General features: G+C 47.0%; 1 protein-coding gene across 16 annotated transcripts in view; it reads left to right on the plus strand.

Annotated features, from left to right (window-relative positions):
• Window positions 1–20,205, plus strand: part of NCOR2 (nuclear receptor corepressor 2) — a 601,679-nt gene that overhangs the window by 334,288 nt on the left and 247,186 nt on the right. For all 16 annotated transcript variants that reach the window (XM_075322517.1, XM_075322568.1, XM_075322586.1 and 13 more), the window contains exon 12: window positions 13,759–13,937. In XM_075322517.1, coding sequence (XP_075178632.1) covers window positions 13,759–13,937 — 179 coding nt within the window. The remainder of the gene's footprint in view (window positions 1–13,758; window positions 13,938–20,205) is intronic.

Below are 20,205 nucleotides of genomic sequence, written 5' to 3' on the forward strand. Positions count from 1 at the left end.
GTCATACTGACCTGGAGAATAATCATGTTCACCGCACAATCAATGTTAGAAAAACTATACACAAAAAACAATGGTGGAATTGCGTCTTTTTTCACATGTTTTTCGTGTGTGATAAGGTGAATTAAATGCGTCTCTTGATTTTTTTTTATTGTAATCTTAGTAACTTCTACATTTTGCTGATGTTATGGGCTCACCTGCTGAACTGGATTAACTAAACCATATTTCAGGGCATGCCCAAAACCACAGCATGGATCACAGGTATTTAGTAGTCGAGCAAGACAGCTGGACAGTATCTGGAACTGTGGGACCAGTAGAGCTGGATATACATGACCGCAGATGGATCAGCAGAGCTAGAACAATAGATGCAGGACAGCACCCAGGAACAGCAGAGCTGAGCAGACAGTCACCTTGTCGCAGAGTGTCTGTAGTGCACAGGAATAGCAGAACTGAGTAGGCATTATGGAACTTTAATTCAGCAGAATTGAGGGTGCGGATAGCACCAAGAATAGCAGGACTGAGGTGACAGTGGGAGCTGGATTGCACTAAGGAACAGTAGAGTAGATGATCAGACATCTGAAGGAAGTGTGATTTGACTCCTTGAAAGCATATGGTAGCAGTATGCACTACTACATAAATATTCTGGCATCCTTAGGATGTGTGCGCACTTTGCGTTGAGTTTCTTGCAATTCTAAACGCATCCTCTGGCAGAAATTGTCTTTGTCAAATTTGGTTTTGACCACAAAAACGCTAAAAATAAGCTTGCGTTTTTACCGCGTTTTACATGCTTTTTCCTTGGTTAAAGTCAGATGCGTTTTGAATACAAATACACTACTACATAAAATTTAATAAGGACAAAGAGACAGAAATCAGAGTATATTGTATCAAAAAAAATTTTTTTTTAATAATATTCTTCAAAATATTTTTATAAAAACACTTTTTTATTTCAAATTGCTAAAATCATCACAAGGTCAATAAAAAACATCACCAAAAAAACCCAAAAAAACAAAAACATACAAACACATAAACAGAGGGGATCTCTGATCCAAAGGATTATTGGTGAAAAAGGCAGAGGATCATTTCATATAAAAAAATCTATTTCTTCAGCGCTCTATTGGGAGACCCAGACGATTGGGGTATAGCTACTGCCCTCTGGAGGCCACACAAAGCACTACATTAAAAGTGCAAGGCCCCTCCCCCTCTGGCTATACCCCCCCGTGGTATCACGGGTTCTCCAGTTTTAGCTTTGTGTGCGAAGGAGGTCAGACATTCCATGCATAGCTCCACAGATTTTAGTCAGCAGTAGCTGCTGACTATGTCGGATGGAAGAAAAGAGGACACATATAGTGTTCCCAACATGCTCCCTTCTCACCCCTGGATGGTGTTGTAAGGTTGAGGTACCTATTGCTGGTACAGGGCTGGAGCCTGACATGCTGTTTTCCTTCCACATCCCCTTGTAGGGCTCTGTGGAAGTGGGATCCTGCCGGCCTCTCAGCTCTGATGCCGGGCTCCATCCACAGACCCATTAGAACCTGATGGATTCGGAGCAGGAGTACGATCAGGGACAGGGCCCTGCATCTTACAGGTACTCTGTGTCCCCGGCAGGCACAGACACACTCCGGGCTGGCTGGGTGTTATAGTGCGCCGGGGACCGCAACGTGGAGTTGGTGTCCCTACAGATTACTGGGGGATTGTTTGTGTTTGGGAACGCAGCGCCGACCCCCTCTGGACCGGGCGGCGCTGCTGTGACTTGTGGTGCGCCGGGGATCCGCCGTCCGCGCTTTTACGGCGGCGGCGGTTATAACTTTAGTCCCTGGCTTTTTGGGCCTAGGACGCCGGCAGCTCCGTTTCGTTCCCGCCCCCACCCTGTCATTCAGGGTAGGGGAGAGACGCTGTTCGCAAGCAGCGACGAGGGCTGGAGCCTGATTTACATGCTCCAGCCCTCTCACTTGGCACAGAGGGAAGCAGGCTTCCCGCTCTTGGCCAGGAACGCCCAGGGCCCGCCCCCCTTCCTCTCTCGAGACGCCGGCAGCCATTACATGCATGCCTGGCTGGAGGAAGGACGCAAGGCTCTGGGAGACCTGGACTAGGGGCTATCTGGCGACCACACACCCGCTTTTTAAGCGGGCGGTAAGCGATTTTTCTGTGCTGGTCCCTCTAGTGCCTCACTGTGTATCAGTGTACTGGATACAGTTATATAGATATTGTATTTCTTGCACTGTGAGGTGCGCTTCTGGCTGCATATCCCAGATCGCTCTGTGGAAGCAGCAACATGTCATCCTCAAAACGCAAGGCGGCCAAGGCAAAAAGGGCTGTGTATACTGCGTGTGCTGCATGTGGGGCTAATCTACCAGCAGGCTCTGATGACCCCCATTGTGTGCAATGCTCCGACCCGGTGCTGCTTCGCCAGCCGGAGTCAGGAGAGGTAGCGACCCAGGCTGAGACGCTTGTAAGTTCTGCCCCGGTGACAGGGACGGACTTTGCAGTTTTTGCAGATAATATGTCTGTATCTATGGCAAAAATCCTTGAGACCTTGCAATCTATGCATGGGGCTCAGTCTCTGGGCACGGCGAGGCCTCTGTCCTCAGGTCCCCCTTACTTGGAATGTATCCAGCCCACAGGGGGGTCCCCGGCTTCACAGGCCGAGGATTATGACTCAGATGATGGCCCCAGCCACCCTAAGCGAGCTCGCTGGGAAAGACCCTCGACGTCTTCACACTGCTCAGGGTCTCAGCGCAATCAGTCTCCCTGTGATGTGTCTGATGAGAGTGATCAGGAATCCACTCCTGGAACCCCTCTCAACCTGGATACCCCGGATGGGGATGCCATGGTAGACGACCTTATCTCAGCCATCAATAGGCTGTTGGATATTTCTCCCCCAGCCCCTTCAGCAGAAGAGGCGGCTGCGGAGCAGGAAAAGTTTCGTTTCCTTTATCCCAAGCGTAAATTGAGTGCTTTGTTAGATCACTCTGACTTCAGAGAATCAATCCAGAAGCACGACGCTCACCCAGAAAGGCGTTTCTCTAAACGATCTAAAGATACGCGTTTCCCTTTCCCCCCTGAGGTGGTCAAGCGCTGGACACAGTGTCCAAAGGTAGACCCCCCGATTTCCAAACTTGCAGCTAGATCCATAGTTGCAGTGGAGGATGGCGCTTCACTTAAAGATGCCAATGACAGACAGATGGACCTTTGGTTAAAATCTGTCTATGAAGCTATAGGCGCGTCGTTTGCTCCGGCATTCGCAGCCGTATGGGCACTCCAGGCTATTTCAGCTGGCTTAGCAAAAGTGGATGCTATCATGCATCCAGCAGTGCCGCAAGTGGCGCACCTTACCACGCAGATGTCGGCGTTTGCGTCTTACGCTATCAATGCGGTCCTAGAATCTACCAGTCGCACCTCAATGGCGTCCGCCAATTCGGTAGTTTTGCGCAGAGCCTTGTGGTTAAAGGACTGGAAAGCAGATGCTGGTTCCAAAAAATGTTTAACCAGTTTGCCTTTGTCTAGAGAGAGACTGTTTGGCGAGCCATTGGCTGACATCATTAAGCAGTCCAAGGGTAAAGACTCCTCTTTACCACAACCCAGAACACCCAAACCTCAGCAGAAAAAGTGGCAGCAGAGGTTTCAGTCCTTTCGAGGTTCGGGCAAGACACCATTTACCTCGTCCAAAGGGACTCAGAGGACGCAAAGAAACGCAGATTCGTGGCGGACTCACACACGCCCCAAGAAAGCAAATGGAGGTACCGCTTCCAAAGCGGCTACCTCATGACTTCCAGCCCCCCCCCTCCGCATCGCCGGTCGGGGGCAGGCTCTCCCGCTTTTCCGGCATTTGGATGTCACAGGTCAAAGACCGGTGGGTGACGGACATTTTGTCTCGCGGGTACAGAATCGAGTTCAATTCTCGTCCTCCAGCTCGGTTCTTCAGAACCTCCCCACGTCCAGACCGAGCAGATGCTCTGCTGCAGGCGGTGGATTCCCTAAAAGCGGAAGGAGTGGTTATCCCAGTCCCTCCTCAGGAACAAGGGCAAGGGTTTTACTCCAATCTCTTTGTGGTTCCAAAAAAGGACGGCTCGTTCCGTCCTGTTCTGGACCTAAAACGGCTCAACAAACATGTGCACGCCAGGAGGTTCCGGATGGAAACCCTCCGCTCTGTCATTGCCTCAATGTCCAGAGGAGACTTCCTTGCCTCAATAGACATCAAAGATGCTTATCTCCACGTGCCAATTGCTACAGAACATCAACGTTTTCTACGTTTTGTGATAGGAGACGACCATTTTCAGTTCGTAGCTCTTCCATTTGGTCTGGCGACAGCCCCACGGGTCTTCACCAAGGTCATGGCGGCGGTGGTAGCAGTCTTGCACTCTCAGGGACACTCGGTGATTCCTTACCTAGACGACTTATTGGTCAAAGCTCCCTCTCAGGAGGCATGCCAACTCAGCCTGAATGCTACGCTGGAGACTCTACAGTCTTTCGGATGGATCATCAACTTTCCAAAGTCGATCCTATCACCGACTCAGTCACTAACGTATCTTGGCATGGAGTTTCATACTCTAGCAGCGATAGTGAAGCTTCCGCTGGACAAGCAGCGGTCACTACAGACAGGGGTGCAATCTCTCCTGCAGGGCCAGTTGCATCCCTTGCGGCGCCTCATGCACTTCCTAGGGAAGATGGTGGCAGCCATGGAAGCAGTTCCCTTTGCGCAGTTTCATCTGCGCCCACTTCAATGGGACATTCTCCGCCAATGGGACGGGAAGTCAACGTCCCTGGACAGGAAAGTCTCGCTTTCCCAGACGGCCAAAGACTCTCTACAATGGTGGCTCCTTCCCACATCATTGTCTCAGGGAAGATCCTTCCTGCCCCCATCCTGGGCAGTAGTCACGACAGATGCGAGTCTGTCAGGGTGGGGAGCAGTATTTCTCCACCACAGGGCTCAGGGGACGTGGACTCCGCAGGAGTCCACCCTTCAGATCAATGTTCTGGAGATCAGAGCAGTGTATCTTGCTCTACTGGCCTTCCAACAGTGGCTGGAAGGAAAGCAGATCCGAATCCAATCGGACAACTCCACAGCGGTGGCATACATCAACCACCAAGGAGGGACGCGCAGTCGGCAAGCCTTCCAAGAAGTCCGGCGCATTCTAATGTGGGTGGAGGACAGAGCATCCACCATATCCGCGGTTCACATCCCAGGCGTAGAAAACTGGGAAGCAGACTTCCTCAGTCGCCAGGGCATGGACGCAGGGGAATGGTCCCTTCACCCGGACGTGTTTCAGGAAATCTGTCGCCGCTGGGGAGTGCCGGACGTCGACCTAATGGCATCCCGGCACAACAACAAGGTCCCGGCATTCATGGCGAGGTCGCGCGATCAAAGAGCTCTGGCGGCAGACGCCTTGGTTCAAGATTGGTCGCAGTTTCAGCTCCCATACGTGTTTCCGCCTCTGGCGCTCTTGCCCAGAGTGCTACGCAAGATCAGATCCGAGTGCAGCCGCGTCATACTCGTCGCTCCAGACTGGCCGAGGAGGTCGTGGTATCCGGATCTGTGGCATCTCACGATCGGTCGACCGTGGTCACTGCCAGACCGACCAGACTTACTGTCCCAAGGGCCGTTTTTCCATCAGAATTCTGCGGCCCTGAACCTGACTGTGTGGCCATTGAGTCCTGGATCCTAGCATCTGCTGGATTATCTCAGGGAGTCATTGCCACAATGAGACAAGCTAGAAAGTCGAATTCGGCTAAGATCTACCACAGAACGTGGAAGATTTTCTTGTCCTGGTGCTCTGCTCAGGGAGTGTCTCCCTGGCCATTTGCATTGCCCAAGTTTCTTTCCTTCCTGCAATCGGGGTTAGAAAAGGGCTTGTCGCTCAGCTCCCTTAAAGGGCAAGTTTCGGCACTATCCGTGTTTTTTCAGAAGCGTCTAGCACGTCTTCCTAAGGTGCGCACGTTCCTGCAAGGGGTCTGTCATATTGTGCCCCCGTACAAGCGACCGTTAGATCCATGGGATCTGAACAGGGTACTAGTTGCTCTCCAGAAGCCGCCCTTCGAGCCTCTGAAGGAAGTTTCCTTTTCTCGGCTGTCGCAGAAAGTGGCGTTTCTTGTTGCGATCACATCGCTTCGGCGAGTGTCTGAGCTGGCGGCTCTGTCATCTAAGGCTCCCTTCCTGGTGTTCCACCAGGACAAGGTTGTGCTGCGCCCCATTCCGGAGTTTCTCCCTAAGGTCGTATCCTCTTTTCATCTTAATCAGGATATTTCCTTGCCTTCTTTTTGCCCTCATCCGGTTCACCGGTATGAAAAGGCCTTACGTTTGCTAGATCTGGTGAGAGCACTCAGAATCTACATTTCCCGCACGGCGCCCATACGCCGTGCCGATGCACTTTTCGTCCTTGTCGCTGGTCCGCGCAAGGGGTTGCAGGCTTCTAAAGCCACCCTGGCTCGATGGATCAAAGAACCAATTCTAGAGGCCTACCGTTCTGCGGGGCTTCCGGTTCCTTCAGGGCTAAAAGCCCACTCCACCAGAGCCGTGGGTGCGTCCTGGGCATTACGTCACCAGGCTTCGGCTCAACAGGTGTGCCAGGCAGCTACCTGGTCCAGTCTGCACACTTTCACCAAGCATTATCAGGTGCATACCTATGCTTCGGCGGATGCCAGCTTAGGTAGAAGAGTCCTGCAGGCGGCAGTGACACCCCCGTAGGGGAGGGCTGTTTTGCAGCTCTAACATGAGGTATTTATTTACCCACCCAGGGACAGCTTTTGGACGTCCCAATCGTCTGGGTCTCCCAATAGAGCGCTGAAGAAGAAGGGAATTTTGTTACTTACCGTAAATTCCTTTTCTTCTAGCTCTTATTGGGAGACCCAGCACCCGCCCTGTTGTCCTTCGGGATGTTTTTTTGTTGTTTGCGGGTACACATGTTGTTCATGTTGAACGGTTTTTCAGTTCTCCGATGTTATTCGGAGTTAATTTGTTTAAACCAGTTATTGGCTTCCTCCTTCTTGCTTTGGCACTAAAACTGGAGAACCCGTGATACCACGGGGGGGTTTAGCCAGAGGGGGAGGGGCCTTGCACTTTTAATGTAGTGCTTTGTGTGGCCTCCAGAGGGCAGTAGCTATACCCCAATCGTCTGGGTCTCCCAATAAGAGCTAGAAGAAAAGGAATTTACGGTAAGTAACAAAATTCCCTTCATCTTAAAAATATCACCCCTGCCCCTTCAACATCCATAGTACAGCAATAATACATATATTAATTGATAAATAATAAATATACAGATATATAAATTTTATATCGATATATCAATAAATATACATATAATAGCTCCAGTGTAAATAGCCTATGTTCAAAAGGAAGGTTTTTTACTCCTATAGACAAGAGCGGAATAAACGAGGAATCTCCTCTATATAAATATATCTTCTCCTTTAAGAATGATATTTCCTATGTCCATAGGTTTAATAAGGGGCAATGAGTTATAGTTTATTTAATAGCTTGCCCACTCAAGCTGTTTATAAATGCCCATTCCTCCCAAATAGAATTAATTACTCCCTTAACAACAGGGGCCAATAATAAGTGTAACAGACATCAATTTGCCATACTTGCCTAATATAAGGTCAGAGACACCCTCAAAAGCTCGACGTACGTTTCAAGGGAAACCTTTTCATCAGGAGGCCTCCCTGTTGTTAAGGGAGTAATTCATTCTATTTGGGAGGAATGGGCATTTATAAACAGCTTGAGTGGGCAAGCTATTAAATAAACTATAACTCATTGCCCCTTATTAAACCTATGGACATAGGAAATATCATTCTTAAAGGAGAAGATATATTTATATAGAGGAGATTCCTCGTTTATTCCGCTCTTGTCTATAGGAGTAAAAACCTTCCTTTTGAACATTGGCTATTTACACTGGAGCTATTATATGTATATTTATTGATATATCGATATAAAATTTATATATCTGTATATTTATTATTTATCAATTAATATATGTATTATTGCTGTACTATGGATGTTGAAGGGGCAGGGGTGATATTTTTATGATATAGATTTTTTGATATGAAATGATCCTCTGCCTTTTTCACCAATAATCCTTTGGATCAGAGATCCCCTCTGTTTATGTGTTTGTATGTTTTTTTTGGTGATGTTTTTTCTTGACCTTGTGATGATTTTAGCAATTAAAAATAAGTGTTTTTATAAAAATATTTTGAAGAATATTATTAAAAAAATTTTTTTTGATACAATATACTCTGATTTCTGTCTCTTTGTCATTATCTAATTATTTGAGTTAAAGTATCTCTAAAAACTATGGTGGAGAAATTATAGGAATCTGCTATCATATTTCTAAATAAAATGTAAACATTCAAACACTATGAAAAAAAGGAAAAAAAATGATAAATATCATGATTAAAATCATACACAAAATAGCTTATTTTATTAAAATTATAACTGTGTTCTAATATTTATGTATAAAATAACGTTAAATTATGGATTTTCTTTAATTTAATTGTCGGACTATGTGTGTGTGTAAAGGGACATATCATGCCCTTAATATAAAGTAAAAAACGCATGCGTTTATTTTGTCAAAAAAACTTGTTTTATGCATCAAAAAAGCATGTAAAATACTATGATTTTGATTTAGGATGCGTTTTGAAAGTTCTCATTGACTCTGTTAGCAAAACGCTGCCAAAATGGCAAAACAATTGACATGTTGCTTCTTTAAACGCAGAGATTTTGACAAATTTTCTGCAACTGAAACGCTGCGTTTTTAACAGCATAGTGCGCACAAGAAAGCCTTATTTCCCATAGACTTTGCTTGAAAATCAAAACGCATGCATTTTGGCATTAAAACGTTGCAGTTCAAAACGCTGCGGAAACGCATGAAAAAACGCAACGTGCACACATGGCCTTAAAAGGCTTTGGATGATACCATCAGAGGTGCATACAAGGTTATCAAAGTAACCCAACATGAACTAGCACAGAGGGAGCTGGCCCTAGGCAAAGAAAGAAGCAGAGCCAAGCTCTGGAGCACTGACAGGTGAGTTTGGAGGTTTGAACTGTCTAGGTTCTCCTTGTAGTCCCGCCTGTAGATACGTACAGTCATCTTACTTTTCTTATATGTCTGTCAGTCTTGTGTATAGAAGGTTTCACCCATAGGCACAAATTTGTTGGTCATGGTAACTTTATCACCCTCTCCAGCGCCTTATCAAGTATAAGTTGTACACAATTGTGATTAGGAGGTTCTATAGAACAATTCACCAGAGAGCTGTGCTTGTAAGGCCGCTTTCGCACTTCGTTTCTCTCCCCGTTCAGTGATCCCGTCTGGGCTTCTGTCCGAACTCCCCACAAAACGTGTTTCAGACGAATGCGCCAACGGGGCCACTGACTATAATGGTGCAGCGTGAGTCACTGTGTCATGCACTATTTTCGGGGTATTCGCTTACTGGAGGCATACTCCCAGGCAGACTACTACGTCTGGGTGTCCGCCTCTAATAGGTGTATACATCTGAAAATGGTGCCCGACAGAGTACACAGTGACTGCACCATTATAGTCAGTGGCCCCGTTAGCGCATACGCCCGAAACAGTTTTGCAGGTGGTTCGGACGAAAGCGCTGATGGGGAGAGGAATGCGGTGTGAAAGCAGCCTAACCTATCACAACCAATTAGATTTCAGTTTTATGTATTTAGAAGAGAAAGTTGAACTGTGATTGGTTGCTTTGGCCCGTTTGATGAATGAGTCCCTCTGGGTTTGTCGCGGGAGAAGCTGTCCTCAGGAAATGTTGAACAAATAGCAGGATTCATAATTTAATCGAATAATTTTTTGAAATCTTTAACAGGTTTTGATACTGGGAACATTTTGGAAATGAAGGAAATGTATTACTGTATGACATTGCTTTTACAATGATAATGGGAGGTATTGATGTAAAAATGATACATTTTGTGAGAGAATAATTTAGTATTTATGGTAATTGTGATTCCGGTCTGGGTGACTGCCAAAATCTATCCAAAAGTCAAGTGTGCCTTCATTACAGCAATGATGTCTGCTGCAATGACGCCGGCTATATTTTACAAATGAGGTGTCTAGTCTGGCTCGACCTACGGAGATGTTTCTTCCTCGAGTGAACTGAAATTCTGTCATTTGACTCTGAATTTTTTTTTCCTCTTTGCTTGAAAAGTAGTCACACTCTAGAAGAGAGGCGTCCTTGAAACCTTAAAATTACTATTTTTGGTTATTGCACCACCCAGAAAAAAATGCAGTAAACAATCGCAAAGTATATTTCCAAAAGGACAGTGGTAAAATCTACCTCTGTGCAACATAAGAAAAGTACTCACATAGCTCCATTTAAAGCTATAGAAATGGTAAAAAAATCAATGCATGTTTGGTATTGCCATATTTATACTGAGCTGGTGAGTCATGTCGCCAGGTGATATTTTTAGCATACAATTAATCTATACAAAAACAAAATTAAAAAAAGTATTACAGAATTGAGCTTTAGATTCCACTACTGTATGGCATCTGATGCGATCTGTTATGTTAATGACCCTCGGCTCAGGCCCTGCTGCGAGTGTGAGCCGAGTGTCATGTGACTGGTCCGATCTTGCAGTCCAGTCACGGGTGCGGAGAAGAGGGAGAGATTCATCTCACCTCTCCACTGCCAGTCTGTGTCTCACTGCACTTGGATGACATCCATAGACTTGTATGGGTGCGTGTGATGTTGAGACTCGCTGCCAAACACTGCATTCTGTGGTTGTTTTCGCATGCCGATCTGGACCTATCGTTTAACACTGGTTTTATCTGATTGCACTGGTGCGTGGTAATCACAAGGGGAACCTTATTCACCATTGCACCTCACATGGATTTTTTTTGTTCGTTTCTGAATTCACTGCATGGTAAAATCAATGGTGTCAACCTAAACTACTAGTTGTTCTGCAAAAACTACAAGCTTTCAACTTCATATAGCTTTGTTGATGGAAAATTAGTTATAATTCTTTGAAGAAGGAGAGGGAAAAATTAAAATGCAAAAAAAAAAAAAATGGCTGTGTGCTTTTAAAGGGGTATTTTGTGCTTTAAGTAGTTAGCATGAAAATAAGCAAGTTTGCATTTGACTTGCTTTTTCTATCTGCTGTCATTCGCTTGCAATGAGGGCTTTTATCTTAAATAGTGTACTGCTGTTTTCTGTGGAGCCTGGCCCAGTGTGGAGTATTTTACATTCCAGAAGAGGGTTTAACACCTAACATGCCAGCCACATTGATTTTTATACAGCAGCTAGATGCTCGCCTCCCTCCCCTCCCCCATGAGTTCCTGACAGCTCTTATCAGTCCTATGTAATCACCAACTCCCCTTTTTCCCCTATCAGCCAGCTTCACTGCTTTCACTGACCTGAACTTGTGCTTGTTCAAATGCTCGGTTATTGCCATGTGCTAATACAGTGATAACAGTTTAGACTGAAATAACTGATGGCTGAATGTGAAACAATAAAACTTGGCTGAGCTTCATAGTTCTACGGAGGCCGGGATTTCCGTGTGTATAGCCTCCAATACAAGAGAATCGGATACGAGATGCTAATGACTCTCAGCTCAAACTCTGCTGCGAGCGTGAACCAAGTGACATTCTACTGTGATCAGATTCTCTTGCATGCACTCGGATGACATCCAAATGCAGTTTGATGTTTCACCTGCACCCATAGACTTGGTTATGCTTCAAGTCTATATTGTTTCTTTTTTTTTTTTTGTTTCACCATGCCGAATTGGCATGAGAAAAAAAAATCTGATCGGCACTGCCCCATAGTATAACATTGAAGCGAGTCCTATCTGATGAAACATCAGAGAGCACAGAGAGCACTCGTCCATGTTATATGGTAGTGTGAGCCAGCCCTAATACTGCAGTTCGGCTGCTTACCAGAACTGTCACTTCAGGAATGCCCGCCCTGCCAGAGACCATGAAGTGAAGAGGCTGCAGAGTTGTGAGCTGCTCAAGAGACCACTAGAGAATAACCCTTTTTAGGCCCTGTGCACACTAGAAAATAGAATTTTCTTAAGAAAATTCCGGACCCTCTGAAAGAATTCCGCACCCTCGGCAAAAAAATTCACCCGAAATCCACATGTGGTTTTGCCGCGTTTTGTTGCGGTTTTGCCGCGCTATTGCCGTGGAAATTCCACAGTTTGGTCCCTGCGGTTTTTTACCATTTATCTATGGCAAAAACTGCAGGTACCTGCGGAAAAGAAGTGACATGCACATTAATTCCGCAGCGGAAATTCCGCAGCAAAACCCTCAGGGACAAAGAAACGCAGTGCGCGCACAGCATTTTTTTTTTATATCCCCATAGGTTTTGCTGGAGAAGGACTGCAGAATTATTAGAAACATTTTCTGCAGTATTCCTTCAGTGAAATCTGCGGCAATTCCGCGGTAAAATCCGCAGCTTGCGCACAGGGCCTTAAGTGGTTAAATTTAGTTACAGAAAAGATGTACATTAAGTGTTTTATTAAGCAACTTCACCTGTTTGTTCTTTTGTTCTGTCAGTTGTAATCACATATACATACTATATAGGAAATGGAAATGTGCAGTAGAGAAAAGATCAGTGTAAATTGTGTCCTTTTTACAGCAGTTCCACATTCTTATGTAGAAGGAATTATCATGTCTGGGCCACAGAGGCAGTCTGGCATCTGTGACTACTCGCGGCATTGTATCAGATCATCACATGTAGTGTGAGTCTGATGACAGCTGGTTACATGACATCTATTATAGCCAGACGCCTCATTGTCACCTGCTTTTTGTAACCGCTCAGACTCCTATGTAAATCACTCAACAAGGACTTAAGGCCCCGTCACACTAAGCAACATCGCTAGCAACATCGCTGGTAACGAACAACTTTTGTGACGTTGCTAGCGATGTTGCTGTGTGTGACATCCAGCAACAACCTGGCCCCTGCTGTGAGGTCGTTGGTTGTTGCTGAATGTCCTGGGCCATTTTTTAGTTGTTGCTGTCCTGCTGTGAAGCACAGATCGCTGTGTGTGACAGCGAGACAGCGACAACTAATGTGCAGTGAGCAGGAGCCGGCTTCTGCTGAGGCTGGTAACTAATGTAAACATCGGGTAACCAAGAAGCCCTGTCCTTGGTTACCCGATATTTACCTTTGATACCAGCCTCCTCGCTCTCACTGCCTGTGCTGCCGGCTCCTGCTCTGTGCACAGATAGCTGCAGCACACATCAGGCAATTAACCCGATGTGTGCTGTAACTAGGAGAGCAAGGAGCCAGCGCTCAGTGTGCGCTGCTCCCTGCTCTGTGCACATTTAGCTGCAGCACACATCGGGTTAATTAACCTGATGTGTGCTGTAACTAGGAGACTGGGGGCTGGTCACTGGTTGCTGGTGAGCTCACCAGCAACTCGTGTAGCCACGCTCCAGCGATCCCTGCCAGGTCAGGTTGCTGGTGGGATCGCTGGAGCGTCGCAGTGTGACAGCTCACCAGCAACCTCCTAGCAACTTACCAGCGATCCCTATCGTTGTTGGGATCGCTGGTAAGTTGCTTAGTGTGACTGGACCTTTAGAAGAGGTGCTTGACAACTGGTTTTATTAAAGGTCATGGATAAGATAACCCTTAGAAAGGCTATTCCTGTCAGCAAGGTCCAAATCTGGCTAATTAATTATACACCTTTATGATGATAAATTATTGTCAAACACACAAATAAAAAATAATGATCTCTAATGAGGGTTCACAACAAGGATTGTGTACATGCGATCGTTTTTTCCATGTACTGTCTTATTTTAAATTGTGACTTTCTTGTAGAACCTGGAGAGACAGATGCGTCAGCTGGCCGTCATCCCACCCATGCTGTTCGATGCAGAGCAGCAGCGTATTAAGTTCATCAACATGAATGGCCTGATGGATGACCCCATGAAGGTGTACAAGGAGCGACAGGTCATGAACATGTGGAGTGAACAAGAGAAAGATACCTTCAGGGAGAAGTAAGTTTTTCTTTTGCCACCAGATTCACGGAGACTCAAAATCCGCTAGGTTTTATTTATTCTTCGTTCTTTTTACATTATAGGGGATGTCTAATTATGAAAACCTATTTTCATCTGTCCATTGAGGAAATTCTGAGATATTAGGGTCAGTCCTCAGTTGAAGGTCCTATTTAGAAAGGGGAACAGTTATAAGGAGCATTTCTCATGTAGTTGGAATCCTGTCCTTCACTACACAGACTTAAGGCCCCTTTACACACTGAGACTTTCTAGCGATCCCAACAGCGATCCCGACCTGACCGGGATCGCTGGAAAGTCCCTGGTGAGCTGTCAAACAGGCAGATCTGGCCAACCACGCAGCAGCGATATGGACCTGCAGAACGACCTCGCTGGTCGTTGGGGACGTGTCACACAGCAGCTATTTGACGTTGTAACTGTGTCAAACACACCGATGCATGCTACGCAACGGGAAACAAAGAACCAAAAAATGGTCCTGAAAGATTTGTAGCGATCAGCGACCTCACAGCGGGGGCCAGGTCGTTGATGCATGTGTGGTGCTCCTGTGGTTAGGCGCTACTGGGGAATACAGCACCTTAACATCAAGGTGCAGTGCCCTTTGGTCACAGGTGAAAGAGAGAGGAAATGCAGAATCTTATGTTAGATTGAGTAACATTGACTCAGCAGCCCCTACCTTCATATTCCTGGGACTGTTTATATAGTAGGTCATAGGGGGTGGAGCCTAGCTGAGCGTGAGACGCGACGTGATTGACAGGACGACTGAGTGACAGTCAGTTAACAGTCAGTCAGTAAGGAGTGACAAAAAGAGACGAGAGTAAATTGATGACTGAAAGAAGGGCTAGAAATAACATAGGCTTGACGTCCTGAGCGAGGGTACCTCAAAAAAAAAGACACAGGAAAAGGGGTAACCCAGACGGAAAGGGGACACTTTAGGTCTGGCGAGAGCCGGCTGAAGAGTTCAGTTCGACACAGGTATAACGGAACCAAGGAGGTTTGTCAGGTTTATCCCCAAACCTTTGACCATTAACCTGGGATCTTAAATAAGAGGAGTCCCGGTACCCATCAAGAGTCTAACTACTAACCCCAAGCTGAGTTCACGACGCTGTTGCGGGATAGATAAAGAAACAGTGCAGCATCAGACCCCTGGGAAAACCAGTGACGAGACTAACCAGTGGGTTAAAGAGGGAGTCACAGAGCCCTCAGAGCAGGGACCGAGAGAGAGACAAAAAAAGGTTACCTAAGAGAGAGACTCTGTCATTAAATCTCCTCTGAAACTTGTGACCATTGGCCTTCTGGTAACCGAACTGTTTCTGCTGTGAACTTTTGGAAACAAACCAGATGTTAGTAAAAAGGACTTGTTTGAACTGATGTGGACTCGGTGTGTCATCTCTCCGCCATTCGACAGGACCCTGCGATGTCAGAGAAGAAGGCAGCCATCACCGCTCGGTCGCTTCCCTCCTGGTCAGCGACCCTCCGCCCTGAGGTAAAATAGCTCCACCTGTGGGGAGCTGAGAGATCTTAAACTGCCGTCACCATCGCCTCATAGGTCGGCCGCGGGCAGCGCTGGTATATCCGCTTACCAGAAACCACAGGTGGCGTCACGTATATCCCCAAAATCATCCCTGTACCCCATTCCATAGCCGCAGAGTGAGCGCCCAGTGCACGAAGCCGGGACCGACCACCTGTGATAACCCCATCTAGAGTAAAGTATCCGTAGTCCCGGCGCCAGAGTACCCCCCTACCGAAAACCCTGATGGTCGACTCACATGCCACACACTGCAATGTCGCTGGGGAGGTCGCTATTGCGTCACAAAACCGGTGACGTTACAGCGATAGGGCTAGCGATGTTGCAGTGTGTAAAGGGGCCTTTATATACTGTGCAGTCGCTTAATTTCCCTTGTGTTGGATCTGCAGGGATATTGAATGCTTAATGTCAGACTTCCCTGCAGTTAACAGCTGATTTCTAGGTGTCCCTGTGGAGGGACACTGTGTAACCACATTTGTTAAAGGTGATGTCTTTAAGTGTAGTGTGAAATATGTACATTCTAATTTAAGAACCAGGATCCAGCTTGGATTTTATTTGTACTGTAGAATGTTTGTTGGCCTTTCCATTTTTGCATATAATGTGACTGCACTTTGAGAAAAGTTCTGGTAAACTTTGATCAATGGGGGCCGGGTAAAGTGAAGAGACCCACCCCATTAATCTCTACACGTAGGGTCAGAAGCACTTGGGTGAGTGCTGCTCTCCTCGATTGCTGAAAACTGGCTCATGCACTTTCTATTGACCAAAGTTTAGTCCCGGAGAAGAGCAATGCTCAGCTACCTGATTCTACTACTTCATTTTAGAATGTGTGGGCTCTTTACACCTAAACCCCAATAGATTAAAGCTAATGACTTGTCCCTCTGAGTTCTACAAACCTTCCAGGCAACACCAGGTACATGCTTACTCCATAAGTATCTACAGGACCTTAAGGGGTTTTCCCACGAACAATGTACATTTTAATTAGTAGATCTTGGAATAATAATGTTTCACAATCTGATGTGTTAAAACATATTTTTTTTTTTTTTGCATGTGCTGAGATCTTATATGTGCTCCTGCTGTGTCCTTTTAATGGCTGTGCCTGACTGTGTAGGAACATGGTCTGATCATACCACATCTCCTGGCTAGGGAAGGAGTCTAAGGCTATGTACCCACGCTGCGGAAGATTTGCAGAATTTGCCACAATTTTTTCGTGGAAATTCCGCGGATTTTTCAAAAATTTGCAGTACAGCGACTCCCCAGCCGTCTCTATGGCATTTGGGGGAATGCTGTGACCATGCTGCGTTTTTTCCGCAGCGGAAATAATGCGGATTTCCCTGCGGAAAAATCTACAGTATGTCAATTATTCCTGCGGATTTTTCCGCACGATCCCATACTTACCTGCCTTGACAGAAGACACTGGAGTCACTTCCTCCGGTGCAGAGGAGCCAGGAGCAGGAGGTGGGCGGGGCATGCATGCACTCTGGTCATGTGACAGCCAGAGCTAGTTCAGGCCCGCCCACCTTCTCCGGCAATGTGCCGACAGACACGGCCAGAAAGTGAAGTGCTGCGTGATGATGGTAAGTATGAACGCCCCGATCACTCAGCACTTGTTCTGCATTGAGGAAGCAGTGCCGAAGCCATGGTACTGTATCCTCAATGCAGAATGACCGCAGCATATCCGCAGGACATTCCGAAATAAAACTGCAGCATTGAAACAGAAAGTTGTGCTGCGGTTTTCTGGGAGCTCGTGCGGATATATCCGCAGGACACTTTCCCCGTGGTCACATAGCCTTAAGAGTATACAGGCAGAACAGCATGGGTTCACAACTGCTGCTTTATGTGAGCATTTCCCTGTCTGTTTTTAAATGTGTTGACTCACAGAAAGATTCAGTTGCGATCCCATTCTGTAATATCTGTATACTCTTTGGCGTTCTCCCCGTCCCAGGAGCGGTGGTGTGATCAGACCTTACCCTCTACGGTCAGTACATATCAGGGGAACATGTAAAAGATTATCTCAGCACAGGAACATTTTCTTCCCATTGTGCCATTGTGGAACGTATTTTTACTCCTAGATATATGGATTAAAATGTACTTTGTTGTATAACAACCCCTTTAAGTAATTTATGGACATATCTCAGTACACATACCACATTTCTCCTGTCCAGTGCATCTCCTGCAGGGCCTAATGTTATACAGTTAGTGTCTGGTACATAAATGTAAGTAATTTGTATATTCATTAACGCAGAGATTATCTGAAGTGTTCTGTGTTTTCCAAGCTGTAATGTGATCAAATAAAAATTTCCATTAATTGACTGAACTGCACGAAATATAAAGTATTGTTATTAATGGAGAAAATGAGGCCGTCGCTTAGAGCCAGGAGGCATCGCTGAACCATAGAAGTGTTATTGTACATCGGAGGAAAGGCAGCCGCCATCTTTGCTTATGAACCTACCTCACAGCCAGCAGCTCTCAAGGGTGGATATGGGGGGATTGCAGACATGAGTGATCGAGCGGCCGTGATCTACTGGACTTTTGTTATTCAGGAACCAATTCACTTGTACTATGACCGCATTGTATATGCAATTTCCAGTTCTGATGGTATATAGGGTACGCTATGGCGGAGAAATTTAAGCTAGATAACTTGAAAAAACATTATTTAAAATTATTTGTGTAAAACTATTTTCTTTGCATCATAAGTTTGGTTTTAATTGTATGCCGGTGACTGGCCATTTATTCTTGGCCTAACAGTCACTTCATGCAGCTTACTGCACCTTTAATGTGGTTGTCCGAGCTTCTGATGCTGATGATTTATTTTGAGGTGGATTTACACGGAAAGCTCTGCATCTTTACACAACCATCAATCAGCTACACCAGGGGTGGGGAACCTTTTTAATGCCGAGGGCCATTTGGAATTTTCTACCAACCTTCGGGGGCCGCACAAAACTATCAACTTAAAATTACCCTGCTATACTTAGTCAAACAATTAACTCATCGTGGCGGCTGAAGCTTCTTGTTTTTGGTGCGGCTATATTATTCAATATTGATCTTATTGCTTCTCACAACTGTTTTTCCACGTTTGTGTCAGCTGGGACTGCTGTAAATACATCACAGGAGATGCTGAGGGCATATACATCACAGGAGATGCTGAGGGCATATACATCACAGGAGATGCTGAGGGCATATACATCACAGGAGATGCTGAGGGCATATACATCACAGGAGATGCTGAGGGCATATACATCACAGGAGATGCTGATGGCATATACATCACAGGAGATGCTGAGGGCATATACATCACAGGAGATGCTGAGGGCATATACATCACAGGAGATGCTGAGGGCATATACATCACTGGGGAGGGCTGGAAGGAATATACATTGCTGGGAGGACTAGACATCACTGGGGAGGGCTGGGAGGACTAGACATCACTGTGGAGGGCTGGGAGGACTAGACATCACTGGGGAGGGCTGGGAGGACTAGACATCACTGGGGAGGGCTGGGAGGACTAGACATCACTGGGGAGGGCTGGGAGGACTAGACATCACTGGGGAGGGCTGGGAGGACTAGACATCACTGGGGAGGGCTGGGAGGACTAGACATCACTGGGGAGGGCTGGGAGGACTAGACATCACTGGGGAGGGCTGGGAGGACTAGACATCACTGGGGAGGGCTGGGAGGACTAGACATCACTGGGGAGGGCTGGGAGGACTAGACATCACTGGGGAGGGCTGGGAGGACTAGACATCACTGGGGAGGGCTGGGAGGACTAGACATCACTGGGGAGGGCTGGGAGGACTAGACATCACTGGGGAGGGCTGGGAGGACTAGACATCACTGGGGAGGGCTGGGAGGACTAGACATCACTGGGGAGGGCTGCGAGGACTAGACATCACTGGGGAGGATTATATATCACTGGGGAGGATTATATATCACTGGGGAGGATTATATATCACTTGGGAGGGCTGGGAGAAATATAAGGACATTGCTAGGGGTTCTGACATACCAGGGGGGCACAGGCAGCAGTGTGGAGGCCGCAGGGGCACAGGCAGCAGTGTGGAGGCGACAGGGGCACAGGCTGCCGTGGGGAGGCCACAGGGGGACAGGCTGCCGTGGGGGAGAGTGAGGAGCACAGGCTGCCGTGGGGGAGAGTGAGGAGGATGGGACGCTGCACGGAGCACAGGCTGCAGTGGGGATACACAAGGAGGACGGGACGCTGCAGTGGGAATGCGCAAGGTGGATGGGACGCTGCACGGAGCACAGGCTGCAGTGGGGATGTGCAGGGGCACACACAGGCATGGGAGCACAAACACACCTGTCGGACGCTGAGGTAGTAGCTTCTCTTCTGTGGAAAAAGAGCGAGTTGAGCGCTTACTCCACCCACAAAGTACGTCCTCACGCTAGCATGAGGACGTAAGCCATACAGGGTTTAAAGGGCCAGCAGCAAGCAAGACGCTGCTGCCTCCCGAGCTCTGTAGACTGTGGAATGTGCCCGGGGGCCGCAGAAAAGGTCATGGCGGGCCGCATACGGCCCGCGGGCCGGAGGTTCCCCACCCCTGAGCTACACGTTTGCCGATTAGTGGTCATTTAATACCCTACTTAGACAGGCAGACTGTGTCTTCCATGCTCACATAATGATCATTCTAGGCTGCCATTATTCTCTATAGCACATGTCCTGTTTACACAGGATCGTGTGCTGCTGAGAACAATAATTTTTTTTTCCTTTATGCAAGC

The sequence above is a fragment of the Anomaloglossus baeobatrachus genome, chromosome 1 (assembly GCF_048569485.1).
Source record: "Anomaloglossus baeobatrachus isolate aAnoBae1 chromosome 1, aAnoBae1.hap1, whole genome shotgun sequence".
Taxonomy (NCBI): Eukaryota; Metazoa; Chordata; class Amphibia; order Anura; family Aromobatidae; genus Anomaloglossus; species Anomaloglossus baeobatrachus.